Source organism: Oscarella lobularis, chromosome 6 (genome assembly GCF_947507565.1).
Source record: "Oscarella lobularis chromosome 6, ooOscLobu1.1, whole genome shotgun sequence".
Classification (NCBI taxonomy): Eukaryota; Metazoa; Porifera; class Homoscleromorpha; order Homosclerophorida; family Oscarellidae; genus Oscarella; species Oscarella lobularis.
The window spans coordinates 3,460,486-3,475,217 of record NC_089180.1 but is presented as its reverse complement, the minus strand read 5'-3'; the positions used below and the strand labels follow the sequence as shown (position 1 = coordinate 3,475,217).

At 46.0% G+C, this 14,732-nt stretch overlaps 1 protein-coding gene across 1 annotated transcript; it reads left to right on the top strand.

Annotated features, from left to right (window-relative positions):
• Positions 1-8,604: 8,604 nt before the first annotated feature.
• Positions 8,605-10,023, top strand: LOC136188204 (uncharacterized). The gene has a single exon (XM_065975928.1). The coding sequence runs from the start codon at positions 8,605-8,607 to the stop codon at positions 10,021-10,023; it is 1,419 nt and encodes a 472-aa protein (XP_065832000.1).
• Positions 10,024-14,732: the final 4,709 nt, after the last annotated feature.

Here is a 14,732-nt window from a genome sequence, read left to right as displayed (position 1 = left end):
AACCGCGATGGCTTGAGGCTCAAAGGCACTGCAATCGACGCGATCTACGATGTTGTCGATAGTCGCCACGTCCGCGTGAACAACTGGGAGCCCCAAAGAGGACGGTACCGGCGTCTATCGAATCTTCTAAGTAACACGAATGCTAATGAGCTTCTAATTCATCTCACCTGAGCAGGCGCGACCTGATCTTCAGGGTCGTTGCGTTGTCTCCTCGCTAGAGCCGCCCTCATCCGTTGCGCGCTTGCGAGATTACTTTTCCGGCGTGTGTGGTGATGTTGTGTTCAATCAACTTAATTGCGGCTGTGGTACACAGAAGAGGAGTGAGTCCGTGGCAGAAGGCTCAGGGACTATATATATACGAACAAGGGGGTGACGTCACATTTAAAGCTCCGCCTTACGTGCGGCAACACAGATAAGTAGCTCACACCACATATCCCTTCCAGCAGGTTGCTTATCGGCAAACCTTGCTGGAGGTCTAATGATACGAGTTGTGCGGGTTCGGACGGGTGGAGGCTGCTGCTGCTGCTGCTGCTACGGCGCTACTTGAGGGGGATCTTCGACGGCTTTATTTGGAGGTACGTCGGGATTATTTCTTTGCTCAGGAATTACGCTATCTTTATCATCTTCAGGTATAGTAGCGGCGTCATCTCTCACCGGGATCAACTTTCCACGGTACGACCCATTAGGTGTGGTAATGTAATAGCTCCTGGATAATGAGGCTTGGGCGAAAACTCTGACGTTTTTCTGACGATCGGGAATATAGACTTCTTGGCCTATTGGACGTTTTGGCATTTCTCTCGCGAAAGACTTCCGTTCCACCAATGACGTAAGTGGAACCCGGATAGGGAGGAATCGGAAGCAAATAAGAAACGCTCTACAATCGTGAATTTTTATTTCTATTAGGAAAGAAAGTGCCAAGCAAGGTTTTATTTGTCACACTACCGTGCAAATCAGTAAAAAATATGGGTCGAAATCGCGTCGCACTTACCATTTAATTAAACTGCGTTTAGGAGGCTGCAGTACCAGCGAGGTAGTTTGCACAACCTCCACGTTGTTCTAAGCAACACCCTTACAAGGTTTGGGCAACTCCAAAGAATGGTTTTGGCAAATACCTATAAGAAGCAATTCTTTAACACCTAAACCAGCTTAGAATAGTGGCAGACTTCCAAACTCCCATTTTGGGTCACGCGTCCACTAGCAATTTAACAGTGTATATATCTATAGACAAAGAATATTTATAGATGTTCCTTGTTCTCAAATATAAGCTATTTATGAAATTTTGGATTAACGTTAGGTATTCGATTAATTAATAGTAACAGGAAAATTTTTAGCAATGCATTATTGCCCTAAAACAGATCTAGCTTTTGACTCTGTTGCACACATTATGCAAGATGTAAATTATCGGTTTTTCTTACCGGTAATCAAATTGATGTTCATACCTTTTGCCCAGTCTTGGCTTTGATGGATTCCAAAATATTTGATCGCAACTAACTGGGGCTTGTCCAGTAAACAGCCGTCAGAATTTCTCACGAGGCGAGCTTAGTAAATGTCCGCGAAACCCCCAGCGCCCAAGAAGTCGGGGTTGTTTGGATCCTCACGACTCTTGCTGTACTCAAAATACGAGGTTTCATATAACGGCAATGTCGCAGTTCGACCGGCCATATCCGCGTTTTTTAGTATCCGTTCGCACACTGAACGTAGACTAATCTCGTGATCTGCAATTTCCTGGATGTAAATGCTCATGCTTCTGTTTCCAAATTAATTAAAAGATAAAATTAAAGCATGAAAAAATTTCTAACGTAAGGAAAAATGTCAAATACAAAAAAAACTTAACATACAATATTATTTAGGCCTGCAAAAGAAAAAGAATTAAATTACGGTATTAGACGCTGATTTGAGCTCATCATTGCCTTGCCTGAAGGGAACCGCCTGCCAATACGGAATAGACTTTCAGATAAACGACGAACTATTGAACATTGTGCGTTTCAGTACCTAGAAAATGGAACTTGCAGTCGCCGTCGCCCACACCATCGTCGACACCGTCGACGTTGTTGTGGCAATCTCCGTCGCCGTCTCTGTCACCGTCACCGTCACCGTCAACGTCGCCGTCGCCGTCATCGATGCCATCGCCGTCACCGTCGCAGTCTTCTAAAAATTTATGTTATTTCCACGATCGACATCAAACATCTAAACTTACTGTATGTTCTGTTTACGGGAATTTTTCTAACAATGTGCTTTTTCTTTTGTATTTTAGAAAGGCCACGGCATAGCGATACGTTCCATTTGAAGAATCTGTCTGTTTTCTAGCGCAGTTTTTGTTGTAGTAAAGAGCACTGACAAATTGCCTGTAACAGAAAAACATGCTGGTGAAAATGTATTAAAATGTAATACTATAACCCTGCCCACCCGGCACGCGTGCGATGAACGGCCACTACCCACTTCTTGCGTTGCTCAGAGTGTTTCGAAAAGTGAAACAAGTGAACGCCGTCCTTCGACGTTTTGCTGCAAGCCAGCGGCGACGCACCTATGCGGCATTTACGGGTGAAAGAAAGAAGAGACCGGGACACGCAAATGAGTGGCAGGCGCCTCTAACCATGTACACTCTTCACCTATCTACGTCATAGGCTGTAGTGAGAAACACGAATATCTCCGCCGGAAGTTATATTTAGACATTTAGACATAATAATTTTTGCAGATTATCGAAGACAATGAAAGCAACCCAGATGTCGGTCAAACTGAAAAAACTTGCCCACTTAAGTTGCCCTTTAAACCCAAGCTCTCTACCTTCTAGCGATTGGCGGAAGTACATAGGCACTCCTCTTCTAGCATTTTGTGATGTCATTTTGACCTCTTAAAAATCAAGCATCGCCAGAGCTTTATCTCGATTGCTGCTCTCTCCGCTAAAGCCATTCAGATCATGACGTGCAAACTTTGGATCAGGTCCAAGAGCTTCTTTAACATACCTTTTACTTAGAGCTCATTCTTTTAGCTACATCACCCAATTCTTGTCTGTGATCTTTTTGTCAAGTAGCGAGTTAACACTTTCGGTGCAGCGTACGCCAAAAATTAGGCACATAAGGTCGAGCACCATTGAGAGATTTACGACGGATGCAACTAGGATCGTCTTTTTCTAGCGCTTCAATGCACTTTAGAATTCAACGAGGCAGGCTTCTTTTGCTAAGATATTTCTAATTAAGCTGGCGAACTCTCTCCCTTGTAGTTTTGTTTATCTGATCTTTTTGACAAGGATTGTTGTACTGGATTCCTGGATGAGTTTGGGTTTGAAGACATCGAGACAGAAATCTAAATGAAATTATAGGTCGACCATTGTTTCTTCAAAGGCTTTCCTGTACGGGCGGTACCCATCTAATTGAAATCATTGGATTGGTCTCCTACTAAGACAGGTCTATAGTTGATATTACCAGACGTGGTTCTTGTGCTCCCTTCTGCCTCTTCCCCTTAGCGTGGAACTTCGATTCACCAGTATTGCCGGTCTAGCATCACAGTGCTTGCTGTTATTCAGAAAGAAGAACGTCGACGGTATTCTACAATGTCTTCAAAAAAGCGTCTCGAAGAAAAAGCTTAAACGAAGTTCGCAATGAAGACGATGCAATAGGGTGTATACCGGAAAAGTGTAAAATATCACGCAAAATAGACATCGAAAACACATACGAGCATTATTACCAAAATTATCTTTTTCTCTATGATGAGTGGAAGCGTAGACTGTACGTCTTCTTATGATGAAAGCGACACTACTATCCTCCACCCTGCCAAAAAGTAATTAGATATATAAATTCAGTGTCTGTGAAAATGATTCATGTCCCTCTTCGCTTTTGTCCCAGTCAAGCTGAAATCTTCACAGTCGAATACTAAAATAAGAACAATTAAAGCGCAGGTCCTTATTTGTCAACAAATTTAAATTTCTTTCTGTACGCTCAACTGTGGCATACAAAAATCCAAATCAAGGCGTCAAAGACTGTGATACCTACAATTCCGAAGGTTCCATCAACAATTCCCAAGGTTCGCCATGCGTAAAACAATGCGCCTAAAGCGGCGAATTGAACAAAATACTTTTAGGGAGCCTTTCGTGTTTGGAACACAGTGGTGACAAAGAGACAAAGAGGTCGCAGGAGAGATTCGTCACCTGATCCGTGGCTCCCACGATTGGGGCTGAATGAGGACAAATTCGTTGGCAACTCCTCCTGGCTAACGTACAAACACATATACGCCGCTCAAACCCTCCTGAAAGAACAATTTGTCAGCATTGAAGGCATGCAGGACACCTTTGGGCAAAAGAAATTTTCTCCTTTAAAAATGGTGTATAGAAGCGTACAAATTTTAAACGACGACAAAAATCACTGGCTTTGCATTGCCACTGACCCTAATAAACCCAACGAAGTTCAGGTTAATGACTCGTCTTCAACGGTGTAGCCTGGCAGTTTCTCAATAGATATCTGATCGTCTTCTGAACCGTCGATAGCAACAGATATTCCGCATTTTTAAAGGATCTTATAATCATCTCCTTTTTACTGTTCTCTTCCTCCCATGCTTGGGCGACCCACTTTGTCAGTAATACACGACGTTGAACTGCATTCACTGCTCCTCTCACGTACGCTTCAAAATTTTCGTTGAGATGATCCGTAGCCAGTTTGTCAACTGCTGCTTTAAATGGAGCGTTGAAAACGACGTCCATTGGCTGGACAAGACTAGTGGCGCCAGGCGGTACAAATACTACTTCCGTATTGCACCCTCTAAGAAGAGATAGGACTGCATCCGTTTTCTGAGCCTTGTAGACGTCAGCTACTAGCATCATTTGATGACTGAATCACAAACCGGCTGCCACTGACTTCGTACCCAGCCTGTCATCACAGCTTCATCGCACCAAGCATTAGCCTGGAAAGTTACTCTTACGCGAGGATCATACCGTTTCAGATAGAGGAATTCTCTTTCCCTTTCCTCGAAAAATGACAAGTGGCTTCACTCTCGGTACCCCATCGGCAAATATGGTGAGTTGTACCATGCACTGTCTCTCCTCAAGACCCGAAGCTCCACTTCAAACCCAAACCGATTTTTCTCCTCTGTCAGCGTACGTTGGCCCGTCAGTGAAACAGAATGGCAACGGTGTTTGATCAGCATTGGCAATCTGCCCATTTTCCCAGAGGTCCCTTTTGCTCGCCTTCTATTGCCAGCTCTCTGATAACCTCGTGAAACGTACGAATTGCCGCCACTTTATCCTCTGGAGGCCTCTGACACACATTTGTAGCCCTTCGTAGACTAATTCCAAAGCGATCCTTGAATCCGCTAAACCAAGCTTCGGAGAAAGCAAATTTGGCGTCTGGACAAATTATGCTCAAAAGTTCTTTTGCTTTTGCCCGAAACCACCAGCTCTTTACCTTTACAAACGTTTTCCATTTTGGGATGCTTTCCTGTTCTCGCTGTTGTCACCCGTCGAGCGCTTTTCTTGCTTTGAGAAATTGCCGTTTTCTGTTTAACGCAACAAAGAATCGTCTTTGTATTGAGACCTGACTTCTTCGCCGTGAGATAAAGGCTGTTCTTGTAAAGGAACCGAACCACTTAAAGCAAGGATGAAACGTTACGTATGCTGCTAGACAGAATTCCGCTCGAACTCATTGAGTACCAGATTAACTTTTTTACTGCCAGTCATCGATCTACGGTAGCCCTTTTCTACAGCAATTTCTGCAATATGAATTTTTATTTTTGTAGATTCCTGACTGCCCAAATGACTACTTCGAATGGTGTGAGACGATGTACCATCATTTCGGCTCTCGATGGCATTGCCTACATCGCGGACCAGGATGGGAAATTGAGCCACAATTACCTTAATCGGATATGACTCCAAGTCGGGTACGCCAATGTCCATTACAAACTTTAATTATTGCAGCAACTAATTGGTGTCCCTGCAGGCAAAAGTGAACGTTGCATGTCCATCAATTTTGTCCTTTTGTCGCAAAAAATCTAGCATTGCTTTTTCAGAAGACGCTTCAATACACGTTATGATGTTGAAGAAAACGCTGATTTCCTTTCTACAGTGCGTCCAGCGCTGAACCGGAAATTCTTCTTACGTGCGCGATGGATGTTTTCGTACCTTAAAATGCACTACACGCCTTCAATTAAGACTCGCTTACTTATGCACATGTGTCTCCTTGCAAGTCCGGCTGTCAGCGCAAATGGAGAGTCTCTTCGCGTGGAGAGGTCCTATTTCTCATGTCTCGTCCGCTTGGTACGTTAGGCTATTCCAGCTACCTTTTAGCCAGCGTACTTAGCTTTAATATGTCCCAGAAGTATAATAACGCTAAATGGCGGGCTGGACAGCCTTTAGAGAGACCATACCAGCGACTATTCTAAGAGGCTGAGCGTGTTTACGTTAGGCTATTTTTGGACTTCAGTGGTGCATCCTCGGGTTGGCTTCCAGCGGAAATGTCTTCGGCGTTTACGTATTTTTGTCTTCTCTATTGGACCCAAATGCATTCGACGTCGTTTTAAGCAACATGTGCTCATCCACGCATAGTTGTCGTAGCGCACGCAATCACGTTGCAATGGCTCCCTTCCAGGTTTTACGCCACTGAAGGGATTTCGCCTATCTACGCGCTACGGGCAAATGAGCGGAGGAGATTTTGTCAGTTTTCGCCGCGAGCCGGACAGTGTCCACGACCGGAATGCAATCGCGGCGACGAATCGGGGCAAAACTGTTGGTCACGTAGAGCATTTCTTGCACCAATTTGTCACTTGTATAGATGGCGTTGCAAGCGCTTAAAATTTTCGACAGAATGATCAAACCAAGTACTTCAGTTAACTTTAGAAAGGGCTCAAAATTGAAGGTATGTGGTATTCGGAAGTAGAAGCAGCAGAAAGCTTGCTGCATTCTCTTTTCAGGCAAAGTAGGTGCAATCGCCGACGAGATGCTAGTCTTTGATGCAATTCGTTCTAGTTTAACACCGTCGCGGTGCGCTGGGCTGTCTTTGTAGCAAATGAAACTCTCTTTTCAAAGACGCTTGCAGGGTATAGGGTTCCAGGTGTCGCGATTAAACGGTCTTTTATCGTGCTTAATTCTATCAAAGAATACAGTACATTCCGCGCTCCTCTAAATCATAACAAAGCCAATTCTTTCTCGTGCTAGAAAGCCAGTCACGATTAAATCAATGCGACAGCTTGTTAGTACTCTTTGATGTTTTGTTTGATGTAAAGACTTTGATGACCGGTTTAACACTGTGCCTCCTTTAGCTGCCACGCTAGATGTAGCTACACTGCCCGCGAAACAATCGTCTTCACTGTCCGACTCATGAAAAATTTCGGCTGTGCAAACTAATTCGTCGCTGACTTCAGAAAAGACGTCGATCTTATCGTCGTTCTCATCTTTGAGCATAGGCCTTTTCTCGGGCGATTGCGGTTGAGTTATACGGCGAGAGGAACTTTTTGAATTGCCCTCAGACAAAGATTTTGGCTCAAAGTACGTCAGCAAAGACATAGTAACAACTTCTCAATAACTCACTTTATGAAGATGACGTAGCAACAACAGACAAATATGTATCTCACTTTATTTATCAAAAATATGCACTCTATGATAATTTGTCTTCATTGAAAAGGGCGGTCAGTCAGTAGTGCGGGACGCACATTGAAGTGTGGAGTGGCCCCGTCCCATGCCGCCGAGTGTGCGCAGAACTCTGCGATAGGTATAGGAAGACCAAGAGTTGAGTATTTTTGACACAGAAACCTGATACGGCGCCAAAGACGAAGCCCAAGCCAAGCAAGAAGAAAACACGAAGGGCGACGAAGACGGCAATCCGAACGCATCGACAACGACAGCGACGTCTCGGACAGCGGCAACGAAGAGCGCGAACGAACAAGATACAGAGGGGAAAGAGGACGCCGCGAAAAACGCGAGCGACGCGACGAGCGATCTCCGAAAAGTGAATCCCGTCGCCGTTGACGGTCGATGCCAATAATTCTGCCGTCGACGAACCATTAAACGAATGGTCAAACGATGACATTTCCTTGTGTTCTGTCTCCTCCCTCTCACTATCCCCTTCCCCCTCTGATTTTTCGCTGCATGACAACTTTACCCAATTGAATAAAAATGATGAAAACAATTGCGTTTCTAGCGGTGTCGATGCGAAATCAATGGATTCTCAAATCGACAATCGCGACGCCACTTGTCACATCATTAACGAAGACAATGTTCCGCTCACAAATACGGAACAAGCAGTCCTCCAAAAGGGACTAAAATTCATACCAACCCCTCGGCGATACAGCCGGGGTCGAATGCGATCGAAATTCGAAAGATTCTGTCGCACGATGCGCCGTACGTACTACAGCGCGGTCCGAACAAAGACTGAGAGTAGCCGTACGAGACAATGGAAAGAAGGATTGGCCAGGAAACACCCAATCACTCCTTCTCTGCCAAAACCACCTTCTAAACAACGAACGGTGGCCAACGAAACATGCGTAGGCAAAAATGCCAAAAAACGACCATCTGAAATGATGATTGAAAAAGGCCCTGCCAAAGCATGTCAAGCTCTTTCTACATTCTTCCAACGTACCGCTACGTCGATAGAAAAAATTCGACCCAAGGTACCTGCGTCAAACATGACGAAAGGGGAATGGAAAGCACTTGAGCAACTCCAGAAACGTAAGGACATTATCGTGAAACAAGCGGACAAGGGATCAGGCATTGTCGTACAGTCAAAAGACGCGTATATACGACACGGCGAGGCGCACGTACTCGATGAAAAAACATACGTGCCACTCGTAACAGATCGCACACCAGCACTGACAAACGAGATCAATGATACATTGGACTCGTTTGTCCAGCTAGGCCTGATCGATAAGATCGAGCACAGGGCCCTCCTCCGCAGCGACACGACCGTACGCACACAAGTGCTCTATTTCCTAAGAACGATTCACAAGAATCCTTACGGAATACGGCCCATCGTCAGCGGATGCTCAGGACCAACGGAAGGCATATCAGTCTACGTTGATTCAATCCTACAACCTATTGTCTGTAAGACGGCCAGTTTCCTAAAAGATTCTACGGCTTTTCTACAGGCAATCGAATCGACACCAATTGCCCACAACGCAATTTTGGTGTCAATCGACGTTTCGGCACTTTACACGAGCATTCCCCAAGAAAAGGGAATCCTCATCTGCCAAAAGGCAGTAAAAAACTATCCGGACAAACCGGACCTGCCAAACGTCATATCGACGTTTTTGGAATTCATTCTAAAGGCAAACGTCTTCACTTTCAACGGAAAACCGTTTAAACAGAAACACGGCACAGCCATGGGCACAAAATGTGCTCCGTGCTTCGCCAATCTCTTTATGAACGATCTCGAGACCAAATTTCTCGAGACTCGCTCGCCCAACCGAAAACCGTCAATGTGGAAACGCTACATTGACGATATCTGGTGCATCTGGCCACATCCCCGTGAAGATCTCGAAGTCTTTCTAAAGGAACTCAACTCCTTTGACCAAGATCTAAAGTTCACGTGGGATATAAGCGACACTGAGGCAAACTACCTCGATGTTCACTTATACAAAGGCCAACGTTTCTATTCGACACCCGACAAGGGTATATTGGACGTTGAAACGTATTTCAAACCAACGAATACGTTCCAATACGTCCACTTTACGTCGGCACATCCGCCTGGCGTAAAGAAAGCCATCCCCCTCGGGGAAACACACCGCTACCTACGCTCCACTTCCGACAAGGAAGCATTCGAGCGTAGGAAACGACAACTAGAGACACGCCTCAAAGAACGAGGATACCCTCTATCGTTTACCCAAGCACTCACCGAACGTCTACCGTTCGAAAGACGCAAGGAGTTGCTTCCGACAACTCCAGCAATTGACGATCCCACAAACATGGAATCGTCAAAGGAAACTACCGACTCACCACCGTCCTCGTTGTCCAAAAACAACGAGGACGAAACAGCACCACCACCACCAAAAAGGAAACGAAAGGGCTCAAAAGCGCCATTCGTCTTCCCAACGACATACTGTCCATGAACAAAGAACGATGCCCGAAAAAGCATCGACTCCAATTGGCATCTCATTGAAGGGAATCCATTTCTAAAGGAAATATTCCCAGAGAAGCCCATAATGGCGTACAAACGCCTCTCCAACCTGGCTGACAAGCTTGTCAGGGCCAAAATCCCAGACGAAAAACAGCCCCACAAAAGGACTGAATACATTGTCCATCGTCTTGTTCCATCGACGAAGACGACACTCGCCAGCCTTCCACCTTTCACGGCGCCGTGCGGAGATTTACGGTGCTTTGCCTGTCCAATGACGAAGAAGAAACGCGTCGTCTCTAGCTATTTCAACCACAAGAAATACGCAATACCCAAAAGTATAGAGACACTCACGTGTAAATCTGAGAGGATCGTCTATCTCCTAGAATGTCCACACTGCTCCAAACAGTACGTGGGACAGACGAGCCTCACGCTCGGTTTTCGGATGAGGTCACACAGACAGCACTGGAGAGAGGGAAAAAATAGTCCTCTATAAACATCTAAAACAAAACAAACTCACCTTCACCGATCTAGTACTGACCGCCTTGGAACAACTTCCAGCCGAGGCAACTGTCCTGAAAACACGACGTGCCCTTCTTCAAAAAGAGAAGATGTGGATTGCCCGCCTGGACACAATGTTCCCCAAAGGCTTCAATACAGAGAACAACAAACTCGTATTGAAATAAGGAACTCGATCGACTTATCGTATCAAAATGGAACGGGACGCAACCAACTCAGTGACCCCGGTGGTACAATAGTACCCTCAATACGGTTCACCGACAAAACTAAAAAACGAGGATAAGACATAAGGAATCGTAAAGAGAATATAAACTATTTCTTTGACGATACCTCCTCCTTGTATTTTCACCTCCTCCTCCTCCTCTCTTGTCCTTCACGGGAAAAATAGCGGGAGAATTGGATACAAATAGTATCACAGAACCAATTCACACACGCTCCTCTGGAAGACAAGAGAGAATATTAGAAAAAGAAGAAGACATTGCTAAAGAAAAATTACTTACCTTCAGTAGAAGGATACTTGTGACTGAACAGTCCAATAAAATCCATGGGAGAGGAATCCAAAAAGATTCTCCTCCATGACTCCACTCCGCTTTTCTCTTTTTCTCTCACCCCGGGGAGAAGGAGCACAGCGAGACGACGTTCCTATAAAAAGAAAAAACGAGGAGAGAAAGCCAAAAACACAAACAGTGCGAATGACATCGAATCATACCGACTTCCATCCTCCACGTGACAAAGTGGCCCCTCCGTCCGCACCCGTCTTCTTCCTCCCATCCGACCATGCACCGGATCGTTCTGTATCTAAGAGTGAGTAGGTCAGGGCTCTTATCGGTTAGTCGTAGCTTAGTGGTGGGAAAAAAAGGGTGGCCAGTATTTACACTGACCCGAGACCCTCACCCTAAACTCCTAACCATAATCCCAACACTAACCATAACCCGATACGACGACGACGAGCAAAGCGACTCTTCCGACTTCGAAAATTCGGAATCGAGCGACGACGAAGGCGTAGCGAAAAGGCGGCGAAAGCCGAGACATCGCTCGCACAACGATCGTCGGCAAAAGAGACGTCGCGACGATCGAGACGACTACGTCGCCGAAAAGAACGGGCGAAAGGGAAAGGAACGCCGACGCTGAAAAGCGCGGCGTTATCGTACGAACAAGAAGTTGCGTTTAACTCTAGTTCAATATCCCCTCCCTCCCCCCTCCCCTCTTTTTCTACGTCTTTGCGTTTGTGTTGTAAATGTACTTGTGTTACGAACAATAGCGAAACTTGCTTTCTCGATTCGAGTAGGCACGAGTGCGTCGATGAAGACGAGTGCCAACACTGTGGCGGCCACGCTTTGGAAGACGAGGTAACCGCTCACCCTTCCTCCACGCCATCGAACGATGACACGGACGATAGCGAGACGAAGCGGGAAAGAGAGATGACGCGAAAGCACTCTCTTTCACGCCCGACGCACATTGTCAACGAGGACAATGTCCCCCTATCCGAGGACGAACAATCCTTACTGGCCAAGGGGCTCAAATTCATTCCGACGCCACAACGTTGGAAGAAGACTCGACTACGTCTCGAGTTTCAACGCTTCGCCTCCAACATGCGTAGAACGTACGCGAAAGCGACGAGCAAAACGAGCGAACGTCAAAAACAATGGCAGGAAGGCCTACCCCTCCGCCATCCGATCGTGCACAAAATTGCGCGACAAGAAACCGCAAAGAAAGCAGACGGCCTCGAAAGGGGTAATCTGCCGGCGGAAACGACCGCATCGAATCCTCGCCGAGGATCGTCGTCGTGGAATGCGGACCGTACCGACCTCGAAACGTTCTTTCGAGAAGTCGACAAATCATTGAGCGAGATCAAGCCGAAAGGCAAGACCTCGTCCAATCTATCCGGTCGCGAACGCCAGGCGCTCAAAAAATTGGCAACACGCACGGATATCATCATCAAACAGGCCGACAAGGGATCGGGTATCGTCGTACAATCGAAAGATAAGTACGTCGAACACGGAGAGGCACACGTTTCGGACGAAAGAACGTACGTACCGCTTCTACGTGATCCCACGATCGCCTTGACGAAAGAAATCAACGATACGTTGACCGACTTTCATCGGCTAGGCCTGCTCGATAAAGAAGAATATCGAGCACTCTATCGTACGAACGAGTCGACACGCACGCAGGTGCTCTACTTCCTGCGGAAAATCCACAAGAATCCGTACGGAATTCGACCGATCGTAAGTGGTTGTGCAGGACCGACGGAAGGAATCTCGTCCTACGTCGACGCAATCCTACAACCCATCGTGGAGCACACGCAGAGCTTCCTACAGGACTCTACGTCGTTTGTACGAGAAATCAAGCAAACGAGCATTCCCCACGATGCCCTTCTCGTCACAATCGACGTATCTGCACTCTACACGAGTATCCCCCAAGAGAAGGGAATTCGCGTGTGCAGCGACTCTGTGCAAACGTTCTATCCCGACATGCCAGAGTTGGCCAACGTCGTCGAGACGTTTCTAAAATTCATACTACAGGCAAACGTGTTTACGTTTAACGGGAAACCGTACAAACAAAAACACGGCACAGCAATGGGCACGAAATGCGCTCCTTGCTTTGCAAACCTGTACATGAATGAGCTCGAGAGAAAATTTCTCGACTCTCGTCCAACGCACCAACGTCCGATTATGTGGAAACGCTACATCGACGACATTTGGTGCGTATGGCCTCACTCGCGCAACGAATTGGAAACAGTCTTGCACGAGTTGAACAAATTTGATCGAGATATCAAATTCACGTGGGACGTCAGCAAAAACGAGGCCAATTACCTCGACATTCACGTCCACAAGGGTGATCGATTTCACTCGACTCCCTCGGCAGGTATACTTGACGTGGAAACGTTTTTTAAGAAAACAAATACGTTCCAATACGTCCACTATACATCTGCCCATCCGCCTGTCACGAAAAAGGCCATAGCGGCTCGGTGAAACACACCGATACTTACGATCGACATCGAATGAAAATTCGTTTGAGCGGCAGAAAGTGCAGCTCGTCGATCGCCTACAAAAGCGGGGCTATCCCCAACGATTCGCAAGGAAACTTGCGAATCGTCTCAAATTTACAGACCGCACACGTTTACTTGAAAAGGTGGACGATGATGCGACGACTACGACGACGACGACAATCGACGACGACGACACTTCCATTCCTCCCCCACCTAAAAAACGAAAAAGACACGACGACGACGACGACGAAAACCGAAAGGATTCTCCGTCGTTAGTCTTTGTAAATACCTATTGTCCGTGGCTAGCTGTCGAAGCGTTGGTACTGCGACGCCTTTTCGCTCTCCGGTTGCTTTTGACGATAGAATCGATAGACTTCGGCGATTTCAATCGGCGTGGGTGCGAAGTGTTTTGTCAGCTCCGCAGGAATCTTGATGTACTTCACCTCATTTGGCTTCCTCGGCGATAACAAATTCACCAGCGTTTGGTAGGTATCCTTGCCAATTAGCGTGAAAATCGCACAATACGACTCAGTACGCATAAATCAAGCTTCTGACCTTGATGGTTCCTAATGCCTACGGAGAGGGTACAACACGTCAAAAATCTTTTCAGTTGTTGTTCATTATTTTTAGGAATAGAAGTCAATGGCTAAACACCGACGGGTAGACAACCTTGCACATTAAACTGTTTCTGGAAAGCGTCTTTTTGCGAGTGTCTAAAATAGAAGTTATAGCAATCATGACAAATGATGATAAGGTTTTAAAATAAACATTTAGTCAATCCTCGATTATCCGAACCTAGACAGACATGATGTTGTCATAAATTGTCCGTTTGATTAGATGTTTTGCCCAGGAGTCAGACAGTTTCTTCAGTGCTTTCTTTTTAGAAGACGTTTAAAAAACGTCTTTTTTAATGACGTTAGTAATCATTTTATACAGCTTTTTATCCAAATCTGGCAGGAAAACAGATATGTCAGCGTTGCAGCACTGCTGGGAAGAAAAGGTAAAAAGGAAGCAGACGGTCGCGGGCTCCAGGAATTTTCAAGGCGACCATTGCTTCGGCTTCAGAATGAGAGGATTCTTTCATTTTGTGCGTCAAGAAGAGGGCAACGTAGTCAGCTTCTCCAAAAGCTTTGAGCGAGAACAATGTGACTACCTCTTGCAAATGCTTCTCTTGTTGAAAAACACTTTAACTCTTT

What these genes read in the sequence shown, in the direction of transcription:
- LOC136188204 (XM_065975928.1), top strand. Translation starts at nt 8,605, where the DNA reads ATGACGAAAGGGGAATGGAAAGCACTTGAGCAACTCCAGAAACGTAAG.